We start from the raw sequence: 23,037 nt of genomic DNA, 5'->3' as shown, positions 1-23,037 counted from the left end.
TATTTCTCTTGGTAGACTATGAGGTCCATTTTAACTCATTTCTCTCATAGTTACTGCTGAGATATTATGTGAAAAGTAGGTACACAGTAACTTGAATACACAGATGCTCACATTCTATGCTATCTACATGTGAACAACTCATCTGCACCACTCTTACATTGCAGTCTTGTGGACAGTTGTGAACCCTGCTGCATTCAGGTATGCTCCCCCAGAGTGACTTTCCTAGGCCGCAGGTGGATATGTCGTTTAAGGGAGCACACCTGTGAGCTTGGACCCGGCAAACTGCTTTTTCCCTCATCACATTCTAAAGGCTTTTACATTTGTTTTTGATACCGAGATTACTAATGTACCCAGAATTCATTTTATGTTTGTGTGAAGCATGGGGACAGCAATACTTTTGTACTGTCCTTACTGACTGACACTGTCTTACCTTGTCACTGTTTTCACAAATTTTCATGTTTGGAGTCTTGTTTTTAGGCCTTCTCTTACATTCCATCGGATCCTTTTCCCCCTCACCAATGCCACATTGTCTAAATTACTTTAACTTTGTACTGGGTTTTAATATTTGGTAGAACCAAGCCCATTCACTGTATTCCTTTAATGTCTTGGTATTTGAGGCCTTTTAAATATATTTGTAGAATGTGTGTCTGTATGTGTGTGTATTGAGACAGGGTCTCACTATGTAGCCCTGGCTGTCCTGGAACTCACAGTGGTTCTCAACCTTCCCAATGTGTGTGACCTTTTAATACAGTTCTTCATGTTGTGGTGACCCCCAACTATATATACAGTTACTTATTTTTGTTGCTACTTCACAACCGTTATTTTGCTACTGTTATGAATTGTCATGTAAATATCTGTGTTTTCTGATGGTCTCAAGTAACCCCAGAGCGGTCATGACCCATAGGTCAAGAACACTGCTGTAGAGCTTCAATCATGCACAATTGCAGAGAGGGGAGTGTTGCCTCCTGTTTCCCCACTCCTCCACCCTCGTTTCCTTAAAGCTGCTCATCTGCTCGCTCTTTCTCGGTTTTATTATTTTGAGACTGTTAAATAAAGAAACGATACCACGTACAACCCTTTGAGCCCGACTCTTTCCTTTGTGCATAGTGGCTGTTAAATTACTGCATTTATTCTTTTCATATCAGTTTTCACCCATTAAAAAACATTTGCAATGCTTTCAATTTGGGAATTTTTTCTTTGTTTTTGTTTTGTTTTGTTTTCTGAAATAGGGTTTCTCTAGCTTTGGAGCCTGTCCTAGAACTGGTTTAGTAGACCAGGCTGGACTCAGACTCACAGAGATCTACCTGCCTCTGCCTCCTGAGTGCTGGGATTAAAGGCGTGAGCCACCACCACCAGTTGTGGATATTTTCTATAAATGTAAATTTTCATTTTAATAAGAAAATTGCCAGAATTATTTCCACTGTGGCTATATGAGCAGTAATATCTGACAGATTAGCTTCTTCAGACTCTTGCCTACATTTGGTGTCATTGTCATTTTGTTCCAGTCATTTGTGTGGTGTATAATGGTTGAGGTTTAGTTTGTGCTCTTGGAGATACTACTGCTGAATCTTCACATGCACTTACTGTTGCTTATGTAGTCTCCAAACATCCCTTTGTTTCTATTGTCACTTTATGATTGTATTTATTTGTTTGTTAGTTTACTTATTTGTTTATTTTACATCCCAACCGCTGCCTTCTCATCCGTGCCCCCTCTGTATTCACTCCGAAAGGTGCAGACATCCTATGGGCATCAACAAAGCATTGACATAACACAATGCCAGAGGATCAAGCGCCTCCCACTGTGTTCAGGCTGGGCAAAGCAATCCAGAATGAGAAGTAGTTTCCCAAGAACCACCAAGAGCACCAGGGACATTCCCTGCTCCTATTGCTAGGAGTTGCGCAAATAGACCAAGCTACACAACTGTCACATATATGCAGAGGGTCTAGGTTGATCCCATGTAGTCTCACTGGTTGTTGGTTCACACTCTGTGAGATCCCATGAGCCAGGGTAGCTGCAGGGGTTTCCTTGTGATGTTCCTGACCCCCTTGGCTTTTACAATCCCTCTATGCTCCTTAGCAGGACTCACCGAGCTCGGCCCAGTATTTGGCCCCAGTGTTTGGTCATTGGTCTCTGAATCTGCCTCCACCAGTCACTGGATGAGGGTTCTTCGATAATAACCATAGTAGTAGTCATAGTAGTCACCAATCGGATCCCAGGGGATGGCCAGTTTAGACTATGCCAAGAGTCTTAGCTGGGTCCATCCTTGTAGTCTCGTGGAAGTTTCCCTTGCATCAGGGTTCTACCCAACTTGTAAATCCTCCCTTTCCAGTCAGTATGATCGTATTTTTATAGTGTCGGTTTGGCGGAGTGTGTGTGTGTGTGTGTGTGTGTGTGTGTGTGTGTATGTATGCGTGCATGCATGCATGCATGCATGCTGTCTTATGATACTTTGTGCAGTTATGTGGACTGGTCACTCTTCTGTGAGTCATAAGATAGACTTACCTGTCCTCTGTGTATTTTAGTTTCATGTTTGTGTTATGCCCTGGATAATTTTTTTTCTTAATTCTAATATTTTTACTATCTGCAGATGAACATGTCTGTTGAATGTTTGTTTATTGCTGCTCTGTTTGCATGTTTGAGTGTTTGTTTTTATAATTATTCCTTACAGATTTTCAGAATTGTCTTTTATATAAGTTTATAAGTCTAGTCATTTTATGATCTCCATAAATGTAATAATAGCTGAAGGATTCTGGCCCTGTTTGTGGTTTCTGTTATTTATTCTTGTTCTAAGAATACCCTGTTTCCTTAGGTGCCTACCTATTGTTGACTTTATACTTTAGAAGTGCCATGCTTGAGTTTCTTCTGTGCTTAGGATGAAGATACTTTCTTTCAGACAGGACTTCAATTCAATTATGTTGGGTCCTTGGGATTACTACCAGTTGGTTGCCCATGTGTTTCGAGGGTCTCAGGACTGTGTATGTTCTATGTCTCTGAACAAATATGTAGATTCATGACCAAAGCTAGTGACTTCTTCCCTGTGTTTTTATTTACCGTCTCTGGTTTCTGTAGGGCACAGATTGATTTCTGGTTTACCTTCTTGCTTTTTTAAGTGCATCTTTTCCCTGGGCATGGTGGGGGGCAGTGGTAGGAGTGGCTAGAAGTCCACACTAATCTCAGGAGATTTTTTTTTTTTTTTTTGGGTACAGGTACAGATGTTCTGTCCCTTTTGTCGAATGTGAGCACTGAAACTGAATCTTGGTTTTGTCAGTGTTGGCAGATAACTTTAGAGACCAGATAGATAGGAAGTTCTCTGGGTTCCTTGGAGAATTTCATACAACTTATTTTGGTCACCCTCATTCCTGTCCCTCACTTTATATATATTTATTTAATTTTTTTCTATTGTGTTTTGTTGGGGAGAGTTAGTGTAAATTATACAGCTTGCTACTAATGGGAATAGAATAAGTTTGTTTTCCTCAGTAATTTTGGGAAATGTTCAGTAAAGTAGTTTTCATTAGATGACCGAATTACTCTGAATTGGAGGCTATTACAAATTGTTGGGAAACAACTTATCTTTTACATTTATTATAGTACATGCCTGTTTTTAGTTTGTACCTAACACTTTTCTTGCTTTAGGGGTACAGACATTTCCATCATGGCTCATTCAAAGACAAGGACCAACGATGGGAAGATTACTTACCCTCCTGGTGTCAAGGAAATCTCAGATAAAATCTCTAAAGAGGAGATGGTGAGGCGCTTAAAGGTGAGTGAACAGTGTGCCGTTCAGACAGCTGGGCAGTGTGGGGCTTTCTTTTGAGGATCTTCACGTAGGGCCATGTAATTTGTTCTGCTAAGGAAAAAAATTTTAAGACAGCAAATGGCAGAGAAAGAGTTTGTGGGGATAGGGTAGGTAAGGAACAGTGGGGGCCACTTCTACTTGGAGAGTGATTGGCAGGCGCATGTCCCATGATATTTTTATATTCTCCATTACCAAGTTATCTGCTCTGTCTTCCATTTGATGCTCACTGTCGTTCCCCTACCTCCACCCTCCCCACCCCTAACTCTTCAGGTGTAGGAAAGGAAGTTGTATTTGTAGGAGTCCTCAGGTATAGGTTACCTCCTGTGACTGTTAGAATGTTTAAAGTAGCATTAACAGACAAAGTACATATGAACCTGGTTGACCAGTTGCTCAAGATCACTCTTACACTTGAGCACTTTTTTCCTTCTATGTGTGCATTATCTAGACATTTGTTTGCTACAGTATTAAAATACTCATTTTTTTTCAACTGATGCAAAGCATAAAATTAGACTTATTAGTGAGTCATATGTAATGTTTCAACATGTGCATTCTGTAATGTTATTCTGATTGTCAGTGTTGGAAAACTTCAGCACTGAAGGTCCAGAAGCCTTACAAAACAGTGATATATTAGGTTGCTGTGTGGTGTGTGTGTATTTATGTATGTATGTATGTATGTATGTGTGTGTGTATGTATGTGTGTGTGTGTGTATGTATGTATGTATGTATGTATGTGGTGCTAACACTACCATAAACTTCACTTGAGGTCTGGATATTGTTTACTTTTCCTTAAGCTATTAGAATGCAACTGTCAGAGGTTTATTACTTGAAAGAAAAGGAACCTTATCACAGATGTCCATCCACCTCCTGACAAGCTCAGTCCCATTAGAAACTGGTGTCTGTCTCATTCAGTAGAGCCAAGCTCAGTTCTTTTATGTACGATGTGTTTACTTTTCTGTGTATTTAATCTTTTTTTGCCTGTTGAATTTTTGTGAAACCAATACCTTTACTTTCTTAGGTTTATCCCAGAAATGATAAGAAAAAGTTCTGTGGAGACAGCATACACATACAAGCTGATTCACATTTAGTAACTTTTATGCATACTATTTTCTCAGATATATTTAAAATTAGAGGCCTCATCTGAGTTATAATTTAGGGCTCCCCTTCTCCCCCTTAAGGCCATTCTTGCTGTGTAGCTCAGGCTGGCCTGAAACTCCATAAAATGTAGCCGAAGCTGGCCTTGAATTTATAATCCTGCCTCAACTTTCTGAATGCTGGGATTTGTGATAGTTGTTAATGGGATTTACAACACTGTTTGAGTACACAATAGCAAAAAGTTCCTGTTATTTGGGCTTGGAGCAAATTCGATTGTTTCATTGTCGTCATATTCAGTGTTGTATAGCATGCTTTTACTCTCAGTTGCTTTCTGCGTCAGCAAGCTGGCTAGTACACATTTTCATCATTTTCCATATTTATATCTGCTACAATTTTTAGCCTCCTCCTCCTCCTCGGAGAAATAGAAAATAGATTTAATTTTGGATAATACTTTTTGCTATTTACAAATACATAAGCTTTATGAGTCATGATAATTTGTTAACTTATAGGTTGTCATTCTTATAATTTCTTGGTTTTCCTATAACATTTTATTCAAAATACACTGTTTCCCATTCTTGTATGAAGAGATTGTAAGGAAAAACACTTAATTCTGTGCACCTTTTTGTCCCCTCTTATGTCTTTTCAATAGGCATAAAGTTGTTGAGCTTACATATTGAGAATAGTGCAGTTTGTCCATTTTGATTCTGTTTGGCATCGGGCATGGCAGAGCAGAGGGGTTGCTGTAGCATTGTCCCCACAGCTGCTCCATGTGTTCAGTGTGAATTCCCAGGCCTCTAGCAAGTGGAAACCACAGGCTGTGATGCCCAGTGGCTCTGTTCACGTTTAGTATGTGTAGCACCACCTAGTGGATGCTGTATGGTTACCTTTTGTCAGAGTGAGAGTGAAATGTCATGTTCTTTCAGGTTCTACAATTTTCTTGATTCTTATTGGAAGAAAGAATACATTTTGTTGAATTTTATTTGAAGTAAGGGTAGCACAGCTTTAGATAATCATTTCTACTAATGTTAAGTTAGCGAAAACGTTATAGAATTTAAACTATAAATTATCATTTAATTTGGTTTCAGTTCCCCTTTTATAAAAATAATTATGAAGATAGATCTGTTTCTTGCAACTTGTTTCTGTGTAACATGTACATGGGTTATCTCGTTGAACCAATGAGATGTCCATTAGTATTTCCTTTTAATGTGGGCCAGAAATACATTTTTTTCCCTCCCTTGCTGTACATAGTCACTTCATGGTAACTGAAGGATGCATTTTTATTTACGAATACATCTTTGACATCTTTTTAAAACAGTGTTTTGTCTTTCATGTTTTAATTATGTGTGTTTCTAAGCTGGGCATGAGCACATATACTAATGCAGTGCCCACAGAGGCCAGAAAGAGGGCGTTAGATCCTCAGACTCTCGAGTTACAGGCAATTGTGAACTGCCTGATGTGGGTGCTGGCAACTGACTTTGGGACCTCTTAAAGAAAACAGCACATACTCGGATTGTTGAGCCATCATTAAGCCCCAGGCATTCTTTCTTGAAGCTGCTTATACAGTCTGTTGGGGAGGCTGAAACTTAAAAAAAAATCACACCTCGAGTGATTTAGTGGCTAAAATGATACATTTTGCTTTGGCAAAATACTTGACAGAAGCAATTTTGGGAAAGGAGAGCTTATTTTGGGCTCACAGTTTGAGGGTGCAGTCCATTATGGCAAGGGAAGGCTCGGTATCGGGAGTGTGAGGCAGTTGGTCACATTATCTTCCACCCACAGTCAGGAAGCAAAGAGATGAATATAGCTCTACACTGTTTTTCCTTTTATTCAGTCAGGAATCCAAGCCACCCACATTCAGTAGTGGGTCTTAAGTCTTCAGGTAAACCTTTCTGGAAACAGTCTCATAGACGTTACCAAAGGTAGGTTTCCATGTGATTCTAAATCCAGCCAAGTTCATAGTGAAGATTAACCATGATAGATGGAAATTGAAATTTTTATTCTAAGGTTTTCTTTATGATTAAAACTATTAGAAAAAAAAAGAAAGGGATGTGATTATTTTTTAAATACATTTTTAAAATTTAAATTAGAAACAATCTTATTTATCAACCTCAGTTCCTTCTCCCTCCCATCCTCCCATGTCCCCTACTAACCCCCCCCCATCCCTTCCCATACCCCATCCACTCCCCAGAGAGGGCGAGGCCTTCCATGGGGGATCATCAAAGTCTGTTATCATTTGGGGCAGGGCCTAGGCCTTCCTCTGTGTATCTAGGCTGAGAAAGTATCCCTCCATGGGGAATAGACTCCCAAAGTCCATTTGTACACTAGGGATAAATATTGTTCCAGTACCAGAGTCCCTATAGAATGCCCAGGCCTTCTAGCTGACACCCACATTCAAGGGGTCTAGTTCAGTCCTATGCTGCTTCCCCATGGGATGTGATTTTTAAGTGCTATAGAACTGTTACTACACTTGTACAAGTGAGACAACAAATCTCCACAGATAAAGACACTGAATAATGAATGGTCCCTGCATAGGCTACATTTCAAACTTAAAGTCTAGTCAGCAGATATGTGGACAAATGGCAAATTCTTACTCAAAACAGTGGTTCTCAACTTCTTGAGTTGTGACCCCCTTTGTGGGTCAAATGACCATTTCACAAGGGTTACCTAAGACCCTTGGAAAACAGATATTTACAGTACGATTCATAACAGCAAAACTACGGTTATGAAGTAGCAATGAAACAATTTTATTTATTTATTTGTTTTTTTTTTTTTTTGGAAACAGGGTTTCTCTGTGTAGCTTTGGAGGCTGTCCTGGAACTCGCTTCGTAGACCAGGCTGGCCTCGAACTCACAGAAATCTGCCTGCCTCTGCCTCCCAAGTGCTGGGATTAAAGGCGTGCGCCACCGACGCCCAGCCATGAAATAATTTTATAGTTGAGGTCACCACAACATGAGGAACTGTATTAAAGGGTTAAAACAGTAGGAAGGTTGAGAACCATTGCTTTAAAATGAAACATTAATGAGTCTTTTTTGAGATGGAGTTCTGCTTTGTACCCCAAACTAAACTTGAAATTGTGATCCTCCTGTCTTATCCTTCTGAGTCTTGGGATTATAGGCATGTGCTACTGTGCTTGATTAAAAATATTTTTAAAATCGTTTGCCTTCCACTTGTAGAAGAATTTCATTCTTTTCTGATGAAAGTGTATTTTGAGTGAACTTTTGTATTATGGCTTTTATCTGTCATGAATGATCATAGAAAGTATTTGACTATTTGATGATCTTTGTGTATAGATGGTTGTAAAAACTTTCATGGACATGGATCAGGACTCTGAAGAAGAAAAGGAACTTTACCTGAACCTAGCTTTACATCTTGCTTCCGACTTTTTCCTCAAGCACCCTGATAAAGATGTTCGTTTACTGGTAGCTTGCTGCCTTGCTGATATTTTCAGGATTTATGCTCCTGAGGCTCCTTACACATCTCCTGATAAACTAAAGGCAAGTACTGATGGGAAGCACTGCAATGTTGACACTTTACTTTTCTGTTAAATTGAATGGGATAAAGTAATTTTCTTCAAATTCTGTTATATTGGCCAGACTGATTTGGCATTAAACTTCTGTTTCTTGTGACACTTAACTGTTTTTGTTGTTGTTTTTTTGTTTTTCAAGACAGGGTTTCACTATATTGCTTTGGAGCCTGCCGTGGAACTAGGTCTGTAGACCAGGCTGGCCTGGAACTCAAAGAAATCCACCTGCCTCTGCCTCCCGAGTGCTGGGATTAAAAGCGTGGGCCACTGCCCTGCCCCTCTGTGTTTATTTTACTATACTTTTAATTGATATCTTACTTCATATTTTAAAAAGTTGTTTTTGACAGACACACCCACACACTCATACTCACACACTCACACCCACCCACCCAAGCTCTCAACCCTAGAAGGAATGAGTTTATATTTTGTTCTGGGACCAAATATAAATGACTGTGGCTTAAGAACATGGGTTTAGTTTACCTAAAATACCATGTTCTCCATGTGGTAACAGTTTCATGAGGCTTTTATAGTAACAGAACAATAGAAAGTCATTAATCAAGGCCTCCTTTAAATACATTGGTGGAAACACCAGGTAGATTGATTACAGCATTGTGGAAAAGTCTCTGTTACAAGCCTGAAGTGTACAATCTGTTCACATATTCCAGAAGGCACAAGAATATTAGGTAAACATGGAGGTCTGGGCTGAAAATTATGAAGGGGGGGCTAAAGAGAGCCCCAGATGGTTTGTCTGTAGACCTGCTCCATGCAGTCTTGCTACAGCCACAGAAGTTTTGTTAAGTCAGTTACCTTCTAGAATCTTCAGCATCACCAAGGCTTTTTTCTGGGAACTTTGGCTTGCACAATGATTTCATATGACACCATGGTGCTGTGTTTTGCATTATGATTTTGGGATGCTCCTTTTCCTTTTGAACATTTATAATGCAGACCATGTTCATTGTTTAAAAGATAGCACTTACTAGAAACCTGAATGAGAGCTGTTTGAAAGATACCAAGTGACTGTGTAACAAGTCATATAGTAAATGATTTTGGAAGTTATTGGTCAGAAAATCACTTTCCTTAGTAAGATTATTCATCCATTGTAAGAAAAAGTAGCAGACAGTTTGCTTTACTTAAGAAATGTTATTGTTAGTTATTTTTCATGAACTCAGCATACTTGGGTAAGGGAAAGCAACAACATCCAAATCAGACATGAACCTTGGGCTTTTCTAATTTCTTCTTGATAACTGGAATGAGGTATGTGCTCCCTTAATACCTCTGCCAACTGTGTAACATCCCCAGTCTGGTTTGCGATGATACTGTTATAAAGGATATCAATCAACATGAGGGAAGAGGATAACACAATGTTATTGGACAGTTAAATTTGAGTTGTGTCAGACTTAGAGTAGGTCATGTGAACTGGTTGTGTAGTTACTTTTCACCTGGATTGCATGCTATTTAAATGGCTTAGAGAATGATATATTTGTTTGGTGTAAGCCAAGGTTCTTCCTTACCAGTTTTTTTTTTTTTTTTTTTTTTTTTTTTGATATTCTCTAAACAAAAGTAGATCTTGCTGTGCAACTTACTTACTTCTTTTGTGAACTTTTCAGTTTGTATAAATATAAACACTGACCTAGCTCAAGGCTTAGGAGTGATGAAAGGTATCCTGAAAGAATAGGTACAGATCTGTGCTCTCTGTATCAGGACAATTATGAGAAGAATACCCAATAGATGAGGTAAAGGTCTGCGTGAACTATCTGAAACATTAAAAAAAGTCTGTCTCTCTGTCTTGAGAATTAATCTGTTGGTTTTAATTTACAGACCCCCTTTTCTGTTTTGGGGATAGAACTGAAGAATCACTGTGTTTTTAAGGATGCTTTCTAAGTATTTATTGGATAGTTTTCATTCTGATTGGCTTCAAGGCCACATTTTTGTCCACATTAGTGCCATACCAGTTAGTATTACATAACAGAAAATAGTCAGTCTCGATTTTTACTTTTCAGTCTCAGTTTGTTACTGTCATGAGCAAACTCTGATTGGACATTTGGCTTGTTAAGAGGTTATGAGTGAATTGACAATTGTTTCCAACTTCTGATAAATCTAGTGTGCCAGTACTCTCTTTCAGACAGTAGAGTAAGATTGTCAGAAAAGCTCATTCATGGAGATTTTGTTTTATACATTTTTGCTGTCAAAGCAGCCATTTTCAAAGAATGTACTTTTAATAGTGCTTTTCTTGAAATATTACTCAGTCACTTGTATATAATATTTTTGCCTTTTAAAATGTACATTATTTTACTTATAGAGAAACATTTTTCTTACGATTGGTAAAAAAATTCCTTTAGGGAATTAGCTTTTACTGTTACTTTGTTTTATTTTATTTAAGTCTTTTCACAGTTTTCAAAAAAACTGAAACTCAGGAAAATTTATCTGAAAGTGACTTTTGTCTGTCTTTAAAGACTCAGGTACCTACAAAGGGAAATATTAAAAAAAAAAAAAGTGTAAAATAAGAAATAGGGAAAGATTGAGAAACGATTCAGGGAAACAAGTGACTCCAGTGTAATGATGACACTAGACAAACAGACATCCGTTGTTCTGTTTCAAAAGTCTAAGCTTCTGGATGTGATGTGTTGTGCTGTTACTTGGTAATTTTGTTTTGGGATTTTATGACTCCTAAATTGTCTTCTTGCTATGTAACTGTTGTGCTGTTTCATGTGGTGAACTTTTTCAAGGGAGTCCTCAGCTCTCAGTTATTGCAACACCTTTATTCTAATAATAGCATGGATTTTATTTGACTCACTTTTTAAGCCTATTTGTTTAGTTTGCTGTATGATGAACATTTTCTTTCTGTACATTAACATGTGATCTGTGTAATGATTTACTATGAAGGATAATAGGTTTATCATGGTTTTTACACATTGTATTTAGAAGATACTAGAGTCTTTATGTAAAGTTGTACTATAAAAAATTCTGCCTTTCTTTTTGTTCCTAGTAGTTTATCCTAATATGTCTACAATGTTGATGAATAACTTTAGCTAGTCCTACTAGTATATTGTGTACTTCCATTTAGCATTCTTAATCTAAGCAAAACTTTGTTTTTTTTTTAAAGGATATATTTATGTTTATAACAAGACAATTAAAGGGACTAGAAGATACAAAGAGCCCTCAATTCAATAGGTATTTTTATTTACTTGAGGTAAGCAATATATTAAAACTTGAGGTTATATTTAAACTTTATTTTTGTTATTGTATATTTTTAGCAACTAAAATATTTGCTTTTTCACGTCTTTCTTTTAGAACATTGCATGGGTTAAGTCATATAACATATGCTTTGAGTTAGAAGATAGCAATGAAATCTTTACTCAACTCTACAGAACATTATTCTCAGTTATAAAGTAAGTTCATTTTCAAATGAGTAACATTTCTTAATTGTAAAGATTTATTCTCTATCTGAATGGATAGAACTTATTATATACTTTTTGGCTATAGGAGCAAATTAGACTAATTTTTTTGGGATTATTATTTGTTTACATACTATATTGACTTTTTATTATTGTTGTCATTGTTGAGATAGTCTGTGTAGCCCTGGCTGTCTTGGAACTCTGTATAGGTCAGCCTGGCCTCCAACTCACAGAGATTAGCTTGCTTTTGCCTGTCAAATGTTCGGATTAAATGTGTATACCACCATTACCGACTTACATTGACTTTTTAATATATATGGTTGTTTAAAATTTTTGTGTAGGTATAAAATTTAATAGAATTTTAAAATGCTTTGTTTAAATTTAAGATGAAACTGAGATTGTATTTCATTTAACTACTTTGGTTGTGAGATGGCTAAAATTAGGGGGAAGTAATTTAATATAGTATTTTTCTTCCCTTGGTGGTTTTTGTTTTTTTTTTTTTTTTTTTTTTTTTTTTTTGAGACAGGGTTTCTCTGTGTAGACCCACCTGTCTTGGAACTTTCTCTGAAGACCAGGCTTATTTCAAACTCACAGAAATTCACCTGCTTCTGCTTCTGCCTTTGCTTAAGCCTCCAAAGTGCTGGGATTAAAGGTGTGTACCACCACTACCCGGCTTAGTAATGCAGTTTTAAAAATAAGTTTTGCTGTAAGAGCAGAGAGAAAGAAGCTTGACAGTAATGTAGTTTTATCTCACCATTTTTATAAAGTAAAATGTTTACTAGTATCATGTCTATCTCGGATACATCTGGATAAATAACTGTTTTGGATTTCAGCAATGGCCACAATCAGAAAGTGCATATGCATATGGTGGATCTCATGAGCTCTATCATTTGTGAAGGCGACACAGTGTCTCAGGAGCTCTTAGATACGGTTTTGGTAAATCTGGTACCTGCCCATAAGGTATGTGAAATGTGTTTAAACTGTACTAAGTTAGGATTCAGAATTTATGTTTATGTTGTAAGTAGAATTTATCTTGCCTGAAGCTTAGTTTTGTAGACTCTTAATTAGTATTAAGACACTGTTTGAGGTGTAACAAACACATTACATTTTGTAGTCACCGATTAAGTGAAGAAATAATGGACTTAGTTCATATGATAAAATATTTGTGGTCAATGAGTTTCCTATAGGAAACATTTTACACAGTTGACAGGGCCAAAAGAAGTTGGGGAGAAAAAGCTGTCTGTGATGCCTATTAGTATTCCAAAGCACATGTCGACATCCTGGCTCTTCCTCCGCCTCCTGCCCTAATGGGCTTCTCATTCCTATATAACTCTACCATAATTTTGGCCATGTACTCTCTTTGCTCCCTCTGGTCTTTATCTCCCTCCTCTCTTGCTCCTCCTCCCTCCTCTCAAGATCTGATCCACTCTGCTTACCATGTTTGGTCTACTACTTTTCCTGCTCCGGATTCTTCCAGATGCCTCTGGCTGTACTTTCCCTCATACCTACCATAAAAATCTTCCCCTTAACCATACCTTGGAGAGATCATGCCTTTACTTTTCTGATGCCAAAACCCCCACTTTATATAGCAGTGAGTTAATAACTGCTTAAGTACTGTTATTTGACTTTATGAGTTGGCACATGGAACCAGTTGGGATCGCAATTGAAAGATAGGGCTAATGTAGAGACAGAGAGGTTAGAGACCAGTGTTTTTACCTGAGTGTTGTCAACTAAGAGATGTGTGTGCATTTCTCTTGTGTGTATGCATGTTTCAACTTTTGAAAGTACTCGACTCTGGTAGGTAGTTGTGATGGCAGTTGTATTATTGAGAAGGGGTTAAATTTCTAACCTTTACTCAATTTTTTTCTCTGCTTAAATTTAAGGACGTTAGCATTATATTGTCTTAGCATACATTTATATAATATTGTCACAAATAATCCTTTATTGGAAATGAACCCTTAATCTAAAATTTTAAAACATATTGGAAATCTATTAATGCTGAGAGTAAGCAGGCTCAATAGTAAGCTAACATTAGACCTCAAGTTAACATTAGATCTCAAAAATTCAGGTGATGTATTTATTAAATGAAAAATCAGAGGTGTTGATATGGGCTCTGATTGCCTCCATCTATTCTGTTGCTATGCAGGTGTCTGGTTTGCCTTTTCGTAATTCTGCCCAGCCCAGCTGTATACCTGTCACTGATAAACAAGCAAGGGAAGGAAGGCAGGAGGTAGAGAGAATAGACCCCACTGAAGCCTATTGTTCCCCCTCCCAGGTACATTGTACCCCTTTCTGAGGCTCATAGCACTTCCTCCTGAGGCATATAGCAGCACCTCCTTTGCCCTCAGGGCCCACATTGTTAGGATTCCTGTTATCCTGTTATTTGAAAAAACTGTAAATTCTAAGTACCAGCCCAACCTGTTTCTTTCAGGCAACCCACCAGGAAACTTGCCTGTTGTCTCAAGCTCTTAGCTCTCTAGTGAGGCAGGAGGGCCAGCCAGTATCATGAACTCTATCTACCACAGGGAAACTTAGGGAAGCTTTCAAGAGTTGATGAAGCAGGCTCCCCGTGGTTAGCATAATAGGATTCATATCCATGCCAATACCTTGGAGAAAAGGCTTTCCCAGACACAGATTAAGTATCCATCTTGGTTTTTGCACTCAGAGCCTCTGTCTCTCTGAACTGTTGTCATGAAAAAGTCCATTTATCAGGAAAAATAAATAGACACTTTCTGGGCTAGAGGATGTAGTTCAGGGGTAGCTCAGTTTGCCTGGCATGTGTGAGATCCTAAGTGTAATTCCTAGCACCACTTAAGTAACAATGTACACAAATAGACACTTCCCAAGCCCTGTGTTTTCCTTGGCCCACTGCACAGAAACACTTGTAGAAACAAGGATGCTGGGATCTGACCTCTCATCTTTGAGAGCAGCTGGATTCTTTATAGTTTAATACTTTCCTGAGATGGAACAATTTTGAGGGGTAATTTCTGTTTTTAGTCATTTGTACAATGTGTAGTTCCTTATATCATAGTGGCTCAGTGATAACAGCTTGGTGACCTGGAGTGTAATCCCTGGGGCCCACAGGAGAGAATCGTTGCTGGAAGTTATCCTTTGACCATCATGTGCTTCCTGTGGCATGTGTATGTACACACACATCATACACTGTCTATGTAAACAAAATAGAATAAAAACAGGAGTTAAAAACCACAGCGGGACATTTAAAAAGAAAATTAGGAGAAGAGCTTATTAGGAGTGAAATATAATCATTGGGCTAGTTGAATGTAGACTGTGATATACTCTTAAAATTTTAAGGATTTTAAGAGAAGGAAGATTGGCAATAATGTAAATGACTTAAGTTTATCACATAACTTAAGTTGTTCCATTGAGCTGAAGATTAGTCCAATTGGTTATGATAATAAGGCAAATAGCCAAAATATGGCCATGGAAAGAGCTGATTTGCAAAATTCTGAGAAAGATTTAAAAGGTTATTTTATATTAATACTAATGACAGGGACATAGCTCAGTTGGTGAACTGATTATGGGCCCTAGGTTTGATTCCTCCAAACCCTAAGAAAGCCCTATGTAGTGAATGTTGTTAGCGTTTAATCTGGGTGCTGGGGAGTTGGTGCTGGATAGATCAGCTAGTCTAGCCTACTGAAGAAGAAAAAAGCAGAGGAAGAGAAAAGACAATTGGTGTCTAAGGCGTGACATCCAAGGCTGTCCTCTGACTTTATCATGTATGAGTATTTATTCCCTCTGTTCTAGAACATGTATGTGCATATCCCCACACAGTATATAGTAGGCTTTTGAAATAGACAGGCTTCAGACTTATTTTGGAACTGACTATAACTTGAGTTTTTGATTCTCCTATCTCAACCTCTTGAGTGAGATGACAGGTCTGTGTCACCTTATGTAGTGTTAGAGGTGCTAACCCAAGCATTCCCTCGTGTTAGACAAACTAACTCTGGAAATGGAGTTACAGACAGTTGTGAGCTGTCGTGTGGGTTCTGGGATTTGAACCTGCGTCCTCTGGGAGAGCAGTCAGTGCTCTTAACCACTGAGTCATGTCTTTAGGCCCCTGATCTTTATTTTAGCCCCCATGTAGTCTTTAATTGGATAAAGACAGAGTTTATCCGCTAAAATATGTAAAGCAGAAATTAATGAATTATGGAGACAATGAAACATTCACTATTTATTGGGTCATTTAAAGGTATTTCCTAGTAGATTATAAGTCAGACCAAGGGTTTGTAGAAACACTGAGTATTTGAAACACAGTACTACAAGCTTAATGACAAACATCATTGATTTGATAAATTATAATGACAACTGTCTGGTGCAAGAAGTCAAGACAATATCAGAATAAAGTATACAAGTAAAACAAAAGCAGTTGAGCAGAAATGAATGAGATAGGAAACAGTAATGTTACTTAAACTACACATTCATAATTTTAAAAATGTATTAAGTAGACAGTGGTGAAGTATGAAGACCATTAAAGGATAGTTATGTGAATAATAATCTCTGAATACATTTGAAATTAGAATAAACAAATTCTCAGAAAAAATATTACTTGTCCAGTGCCCTAAGCAATAAAAAAAAAAAAAAAAAATTAGTTGATTCTTGAAACTCTACCTAGAGTATAAGGCAGCAGCAGCAGTAGCAAAATGTTTAAACAATAAAGAACCTAAGCTGACATGGGAGACTTCATTGACTTCATGGGGCAAATACTCTAATATATAAGTTATCAGAGTTCCAGAGCATAGGAGAGGGAGAGGTAAGTACTGTATGTGAAGAGAGAGCAAGTCACAGACACAAGCATTGTCTTTCTGGGGAAACTAGCAAGAGCTAACCCACAAGAACAGATACAGGGATAGCGGACAGCTTCCAGAGTAGTAGAAGGTAATATTGATAATGACCAATTGTTTTTATTTTAGATACACAAAGACAGACTGACATTACAAAATGGTAATGATAGAATAATTATTAGTAACATGCCAAAGAAAGGACTTCCAGTGATTATGACTAGGAGCAAAAATAGGTGTAACTTACCATAAAAGCTTTTAATCAGTCTGAAAAAGAAAGCAGCTTTTAACACACTGAAGTATTCTCTGTGCAATCAGAAATGTGAAAAATACTGCTTCTGTTTTCAATAACAGTTATGTTGTTTCTAATTAGGATTTTATTAGGGGTGTTAATATATATATAAAATGAGGCAAAAAGTAAAATGATTAGAAAGATAAAAAGCCCTGAAATTATTTGTAAATGATGCTGTCCAGAGAAGTACAACATAGTATACAGAAAAATCAGAAAAACTGATACAAATCCATTAGTATAACAAGTTTTCATTTGTAACTTTAACAGAGATGTTATGTACTTAGCAGTCTAACACATGACTTTAGAGTTTATGCATTACCTTTGTGTCAAACCATTGTAGATGGCTGAGAATACACAGTAGAAGACTTAATATGTTGAGAGAAATGCAGTTAGTAGAATATGAGACAGTGTTATGACGACTTCAGTTTTCTGCATATTGTCCTATAATAAAATAGAGCTGCTAATTTGACAAATGGAATCTAAAATTCACATGAAGGGGGAAATGGCTGATAATAGCCAAGTAATTTTGAAGAGGAGTAAAGAAAGTGAGGACCTTCTGGAGTTAGCGGGTTGTGAGCTGACTGATGTGGGTATTGGGAACTTGAGTTTTTTGATAGATTGGAAACTGCTTTTACTCCTGAACCATTGCTCCAAGATTCAGCCTTTGATGTTTTGGTTTTTCTGGACCTAGCATGTAACAGTCTATATTTGTATTCACCTGAACCAATTTGAATTGGAGATGGTATTTAGGATGACTAAATAATTCTTTTATCTAGTAAACATTCATTGACCATTTCTATATGGTTAATCTATTATAAACAAAATCTGAAAATAATGTAGTTAATGTTTGGTTGGAAAAGAGATTGTCCTAAGAAAAGTGAGTTTACTTTCTTTTATGGATCACTTTCTCATTCTATTTATTCAAGAGGCTTTTAAAATATAAATAACATCTTGCTTTTCATAGTTGAGGTCTAGGGCTTGGGGTTGTGATTCAGTAGGGGAGTTCAGTAAGCCCAGCACATATGAGGCCCCACCACTGTAGATAAACCCGCTCACTTTGTAAATACATGTATATATAATACAGCTGCTGTTTGTGTTTTCCAGAACTTAAACAAGCAAGCGTATGACTTGGCAAAGGCTTTGTTGAAGAGGACTGCTCAAGCTATTGAACCATATATTACCAATGTAAGTCTCACAGATGGTTAAGAAGGGTTAGGTTGGAATTTTAAAGACTCTTAGAAGTAAGTCTCAGCAAGTAGCCCACACTTCTTAGATTGCTATTGCAGTTTAACCAGTGAAAGTTTCATTTTCTTTCTCTCCTTTCTTAAAAAGGTACTTTTGCTTAATATTTCTGGGAAGGCTAGCTCTCTTGTTTATGCCTTTATTTGCGTCTTTCAAGTTCCTAGCAATAATAGCTTTTTTTTGTCTTTGGTTAGCAAAATACAGTTTCTAATGTTAGCAATAGAGTTAAAGGTAAATTAGGTAAAACATATGGTATTTTTTTGCTATTCAGATAAGTTGATTACTGCTTTTTCAAGATTAAATTTATTTGTGAAAGAAGATAGGAACCATAGCAGGACCTGGAAATTGAAGACAAGTATGACTGCTATGACACTTTGGTGGAAGTTACTTACACGTTGTTATTCCTGAGGGAGGTTTATATAAATGTGCCCTTTCTGAGGAAGAGGGGATTCGCAGTGAAGTGAACCCTTTTAAATATGATCCCAGCTTTGGTCACGAGTGACCATCTTCTGTTTGTTTTAGAAGAAATTGTTCTTAGTCACATCACTTATATTAAGTTTTATTTTCTCTCCACAGCTCTTTGAGTTGTGTCACTGAAGGTGGCACCATCCATATCATACTGTATGTGAATGGTGGCTGCCTCTTGGAGCACAAATCTAGAGTACAGTGTTAATGATAGCCCTGGGCTTGTTTAACAGTTCTTTCTACTTGTCTTCTGCTCTCACCTACCTCAGCAGCTAGAAGGATGTAAATCTGTCTGCTTGAGAAAAGTGAGACAGTCTTTTATTTATATGTATTTCATTATTCTGAAGTTTGTTGGTAGAGAATTTTGCTTTATGTAAAAATTTAAGGTCAGGTCATAAAAGATGCTATGAAGTGACTTCCTGAGAAAAATAAAGCACACCGTAAGACTGAGTGAGCCTTGGTAAATCCTGCTTTTGTTTCTGATTTCAAAGAATTTCAGCATGTGGTGGTTTGGAAACATAATATTTATTTTTGAGGTGAACTTTCAGAATCTAGAGGATTAATGCCATGACTTAATAGCTCCAGGATTGTCAGTAGGTTCCAAAATTGCTTTCTGCAGTATTTTGACACTTGGGTGTTGCTTGACATTAATTGATTGGATTGAGTTTGTCTTTATCACTTTATGGCACCCCTGGTATGTAGACATAGACTGGGGCTTTCTAATCATCCCTTGCCTTTGCTTTCTTAAGTGCTTGTGAATGTAGATTCCCACTCTCAGCCTAGCACAGAGGGTGAATCCTGCTGGGAGTCTTTTACTTAAGCCAGTACTTCTAAGTCAGATGTGTTTCAGAAGAACACTTACCTTATTTTCATGCCTTTTTCTAAGATTTAGAAAAATAAATATTTGATTGAGCTTAAATTAAAGAAAAATTAGTAAAACAGTGTTTACTGGGACTACATGATTTAAATTGATTATACTGGTCTTTGAATTTGGGATTGTGTTTGAAAAGGCAATGAAAGATGGGAATGGAAAAAAGGCCCAAGGGAATGTTTTCAGTAATCCCAGATAAATGAATGAAAAACAAAAAGCACTCCCCTGTCACTTATGTTAATTTCCTGCTGTTCTTACCTGTAGACCTAGCATATTTTCAGTTACATACATACTTCTGGTACCTTGTCCATTGTTTTTTCTTTTTATCCTCATTTGTCTTTCCATTTATTTTAGAGAGAGAGCGCATGTGTGTGTATATCTGTACTGTGCACAAATGTATGTGTGTTGTGTACACGTGTATATGCCCACCCATGTGGACGTTAGAGTGCATGGTATGTGCACATGTGGAGGCAGAGATTGATGTTGGCTGTCATCTTCTATAGTTCTCTACCTTTTAAAACTTACTTATCTGTTTATTTTCAAGGCAGGGTTTCTCAGAGGGCCTGGAGAATGGCCTTTGGGTTAGGCTGGCTGGACAGTTAGCTACCTGGATTCTTCATTTCTGCTTCCCCATCACTGGGATTGTAGGCACATGCCACTGCACCCATGTGTGCTGGATATTCAGGCCTAGCTCTTCGTGCTTCCTCAGCACACACACTGTCCACTGAGCCATCTCTTCAGTTCTTCCATGATTATGTTTTCCTTTTTATTCCTTGCTTTATTTGAGGGTCAGTAATGAAGTCATTGGGAATTGCTTTTGTACCCTCCCCTTCATAAAATTGAGTTTTGTGTACTTACATGTGAAATTACTTTTTTTTTTTTTTTTTTTTTTTTTTTTTTTTGAGACAGGGTTTCTCTGTGTAGCTCTGGCTATTCTGGAACTTGCTCTGTAGATCAGGCTGGCCTTGAACTCACAGAAGTATGCCTGCCTCTGCCTCCTGAGTGCTGGGATTAAAGGGGTGCACCGTGAAGTTACTTTGTAGTGAACTGAATGGTGTAGTATAAGATCGGTGCAGTGGTAGGGTCAGTCTTTTTGGATGTGCTAGGTGAAGTAACACTACTTACCTTCCTTGTACAGCATGGACAGGAGCAGGCGCTGAGGTGGGGATGGTACTGCCTACCTCCTTTCACAGTGTGTGGTTTATTCTCTTGTGCATAATAACATGCTGAGGTCTGGGTTTTGTTGTTGTTGTTGTTTGTTTGTTTTGTGTTTTTAATGTGCTAACTCTACATCCATGAATACTGAAGAACTCTGTGTTATGGTTTTCTCTTGTGATGGGGGTCTCATTGTATTGCTCAATCTGACCACACACTAACAGATTCAAATTTTACTTCTGCTTCAGCCTCCTGAGCAGCTAGAAGTACAGATCTCCCCCATAATACCATGCAAACTATATCTTTCAAAAGATAGAATTCATTGTGGACAGATGACTCAGCAGCTAAGAGCACCAGCTGCTCTTCCAGATGGGTCAGGTTCAATTCCCGGCACCCATGTGGTGGCTCACACCCATTTGTAACTCTAATTCCAGGGGAGCCAATGCTCTGTTTTGGTTTCCAAGGGCTAGGCATCCACAGGATGTGCAGATAGACATGCAAGCAAAAATGTTCATGAATAAGATAAAATAATAATGATATATTTTAAAAACTAGAATTAGTTCTTATAGAACACACAGTGAGAAAAAATGAAAGGGCAAAACAAAGACTCAAAAAGAAAACATACATAGTGTCAATTCAGAAATTTCTTAAATAGATTGCTTTTTAATGATGTTATTATTTATTTTAACCAGATCCTTTTAGTCATGCAATTTAGGGTACAGCCCAAATTACTTTGTTGAACTGAAAAATATATCAGATCTTTATTGAAACAACTAAAAGATTTTTAAGTTGCTTAATCTCAATAAGTCTTTTTGCATATGTAAATTGGGGTCAGTGCTTGGGAAGGTAGGAGAAAAAAATGTTACTTAAATAAAATCATTTTTGTAATTTAACTAGGTTTTAATTTAGGCTTACAAAGATGGAATGTACAGCTCACTGCTTTTGTTCTAATACAGGAGTTTCTGATTGTTAACTTGTGCTTTGTAACTAACCATTGTCAAATAGTTTTTTGCTAATTTTTGGAAGGGAATATTTTAGTCAAATCTGCATGTTGTCTCTACTAAATTTTAAAATATGGAGGTCTTGAGTTGTTTTACATTTGTATAAAAAGAACTGTTACCTGTTTATTCATTTCTCAGATTATGTATTTAAGGCTCACTTTGTGCTGGTCCTGTGCCAGACTCTTATTTCCTTGATCACCACTCTTCTAGAGATGGAGTCTGTAGATGCTCAATAAATATTTTTCTTTTCCATTGTAGTACAGTTTCTCTTGATTTTTTTTAAAAATTCATTTCTTAGTTATTATAAATAATGAGTTTTATTATAACATTTTCATATAGCACTGTGCCTTGTTAATTTTTCTCTCTTCTGCCCATGTATGTATTTATATTTACTCTAGATATATGTCTCATCTGTATGCCACATTATTGAATGTTTGTGATGGAATGTGTGTGCAAGTTTTTTCCCAGGCTAGTAGGGAAGGTTGTGGTGGCCATATTGGCAAAGGATTATTGCTCTTTAATAAGGAAAAGGTAGACTAAGGGACTTTGTTTTAGTGGTTTTAAATTTAATTTCATTATTTTGTTTATGTTAAGTGTTTTGTCCTTATGTATGTCTTTGCATGACATGCATGCAGTGTTTTTAAAGGCCAGAGAGGGCATCAGATCCCAGGGATTGGAGTCAAAATCAGTGGTGAGTTGTTTCATCATAGGTGCTGGGAATTGAACCTTGGTCTTTTGGAAGAATAGCCAGTACTCTTAACCACTGAGCCATCTCTGTAGCCTCCTTACTATTTTTTATAAGTAGGAGAAATTTTATAAATGCACATTTTTAAGGACAATAAAATTTAACCTAAAGAATTTAATATCTTGATATCTTTATGTTTATTTTCCACAAAATTGATGAGTAGAAAAAACGAACAAGTTGTTTTAGAAAACCAATAAATAAAAGATGGACATTTGTCCTTTAAAAAAATGATGTTTTTATTCTTTGGGAATATCTTAATCACTGTTATATTTCTGTGAAGAGATACTATAACCACAGCAGTTTCTAAAAAGAAAGCATCTAATTGGGGCTGGCTTACTGTTTCAGAGAAGTAGTCCATTGGTGGAAAGAATGGTAGCAGGCATGGCAGGCATGGTGCTGGTGAAGCAGCTGAGAGCTACATCCTGATCCCAGGCATCAGGCAGAGAGGGACAGAGCCTGGCTTGGATTTTTAAACCTAAATGCATTTCCAGTGACAAACTTCTTCCAACAACACCACACCTCCTAATCTTTTAAACAGTTTCACTCTCTGGTGACAAATTGTTCATACATGAGCCTATGGGGCCATTGTTCTTCAAACCCCGACAGGGAATGTCATACAGTGTATTCGATCTTTGCCTTTCTTTCCCCATGGCCCACTTT

General features: G+C 37.4%; 1 protein-coding gene across 3 annotated transcripts in view; it reads left to right on the top strand.

Moving 5' to 3' along the window:
- The window catches only part of Pds5b (PDS5 cohesin associated factor B), a 128,998-nt gene that overhangs the window by 36,748 nt on the left and 69,213 nt on the right, over positions 1–23,037 (top strand). For all 3 annotated transcript variants that reach the window (XM_051205143.1, XM_051205145.1, XM_051205144.1), the window contains exons 2-7: positions 3,635–3,761; positions 8,180–8,383; positions 11,516–11,602; positions 11,704–11,801; positions 12,641–12,767; positions 18,003–18,083. In XM_051205143.1, coding sequence (XP_051061100.1) covers positions 3,654–3,761; positions 8,180–8,383; positions 11,516–11,602; positions 11,704–11,801; positions 12,641–12,767; positions 18,003–18,083 — 705 coding nt within the window. In that variant the 5' untranslated portion in view covers positions 3,635–3,653. The remainder of the gene's footprint in view (positions 1–3,634; positions 3,762–8,179; positions 8,384–11,515; positions 11,603–11,703; positions 11,802–12,640; positions 12,768–18,002; positions 18,084–23,037) is intronic.

This window comes from Phodopus roborovskii, unplaced genomic scaffold (genome assembly GCF_943737965.1).
Source record: "Phodopus roborovskii unplaced genomic scaffold, PHOROB, whole genome shotgun sequence".
Classification (NCBI taxonomy): domain Eukaryota; kingdom Metazoa; phylum Chordata; class Mammalia; order Rodentia; family Cricetidae; genus Phodopus; species Phodopus roborovskii.
The sequence above is the reverse complement of the archived record's forward strand: the minus strand, read 5'-3'. Positions and strand labels throughout refer to the sequence as shown.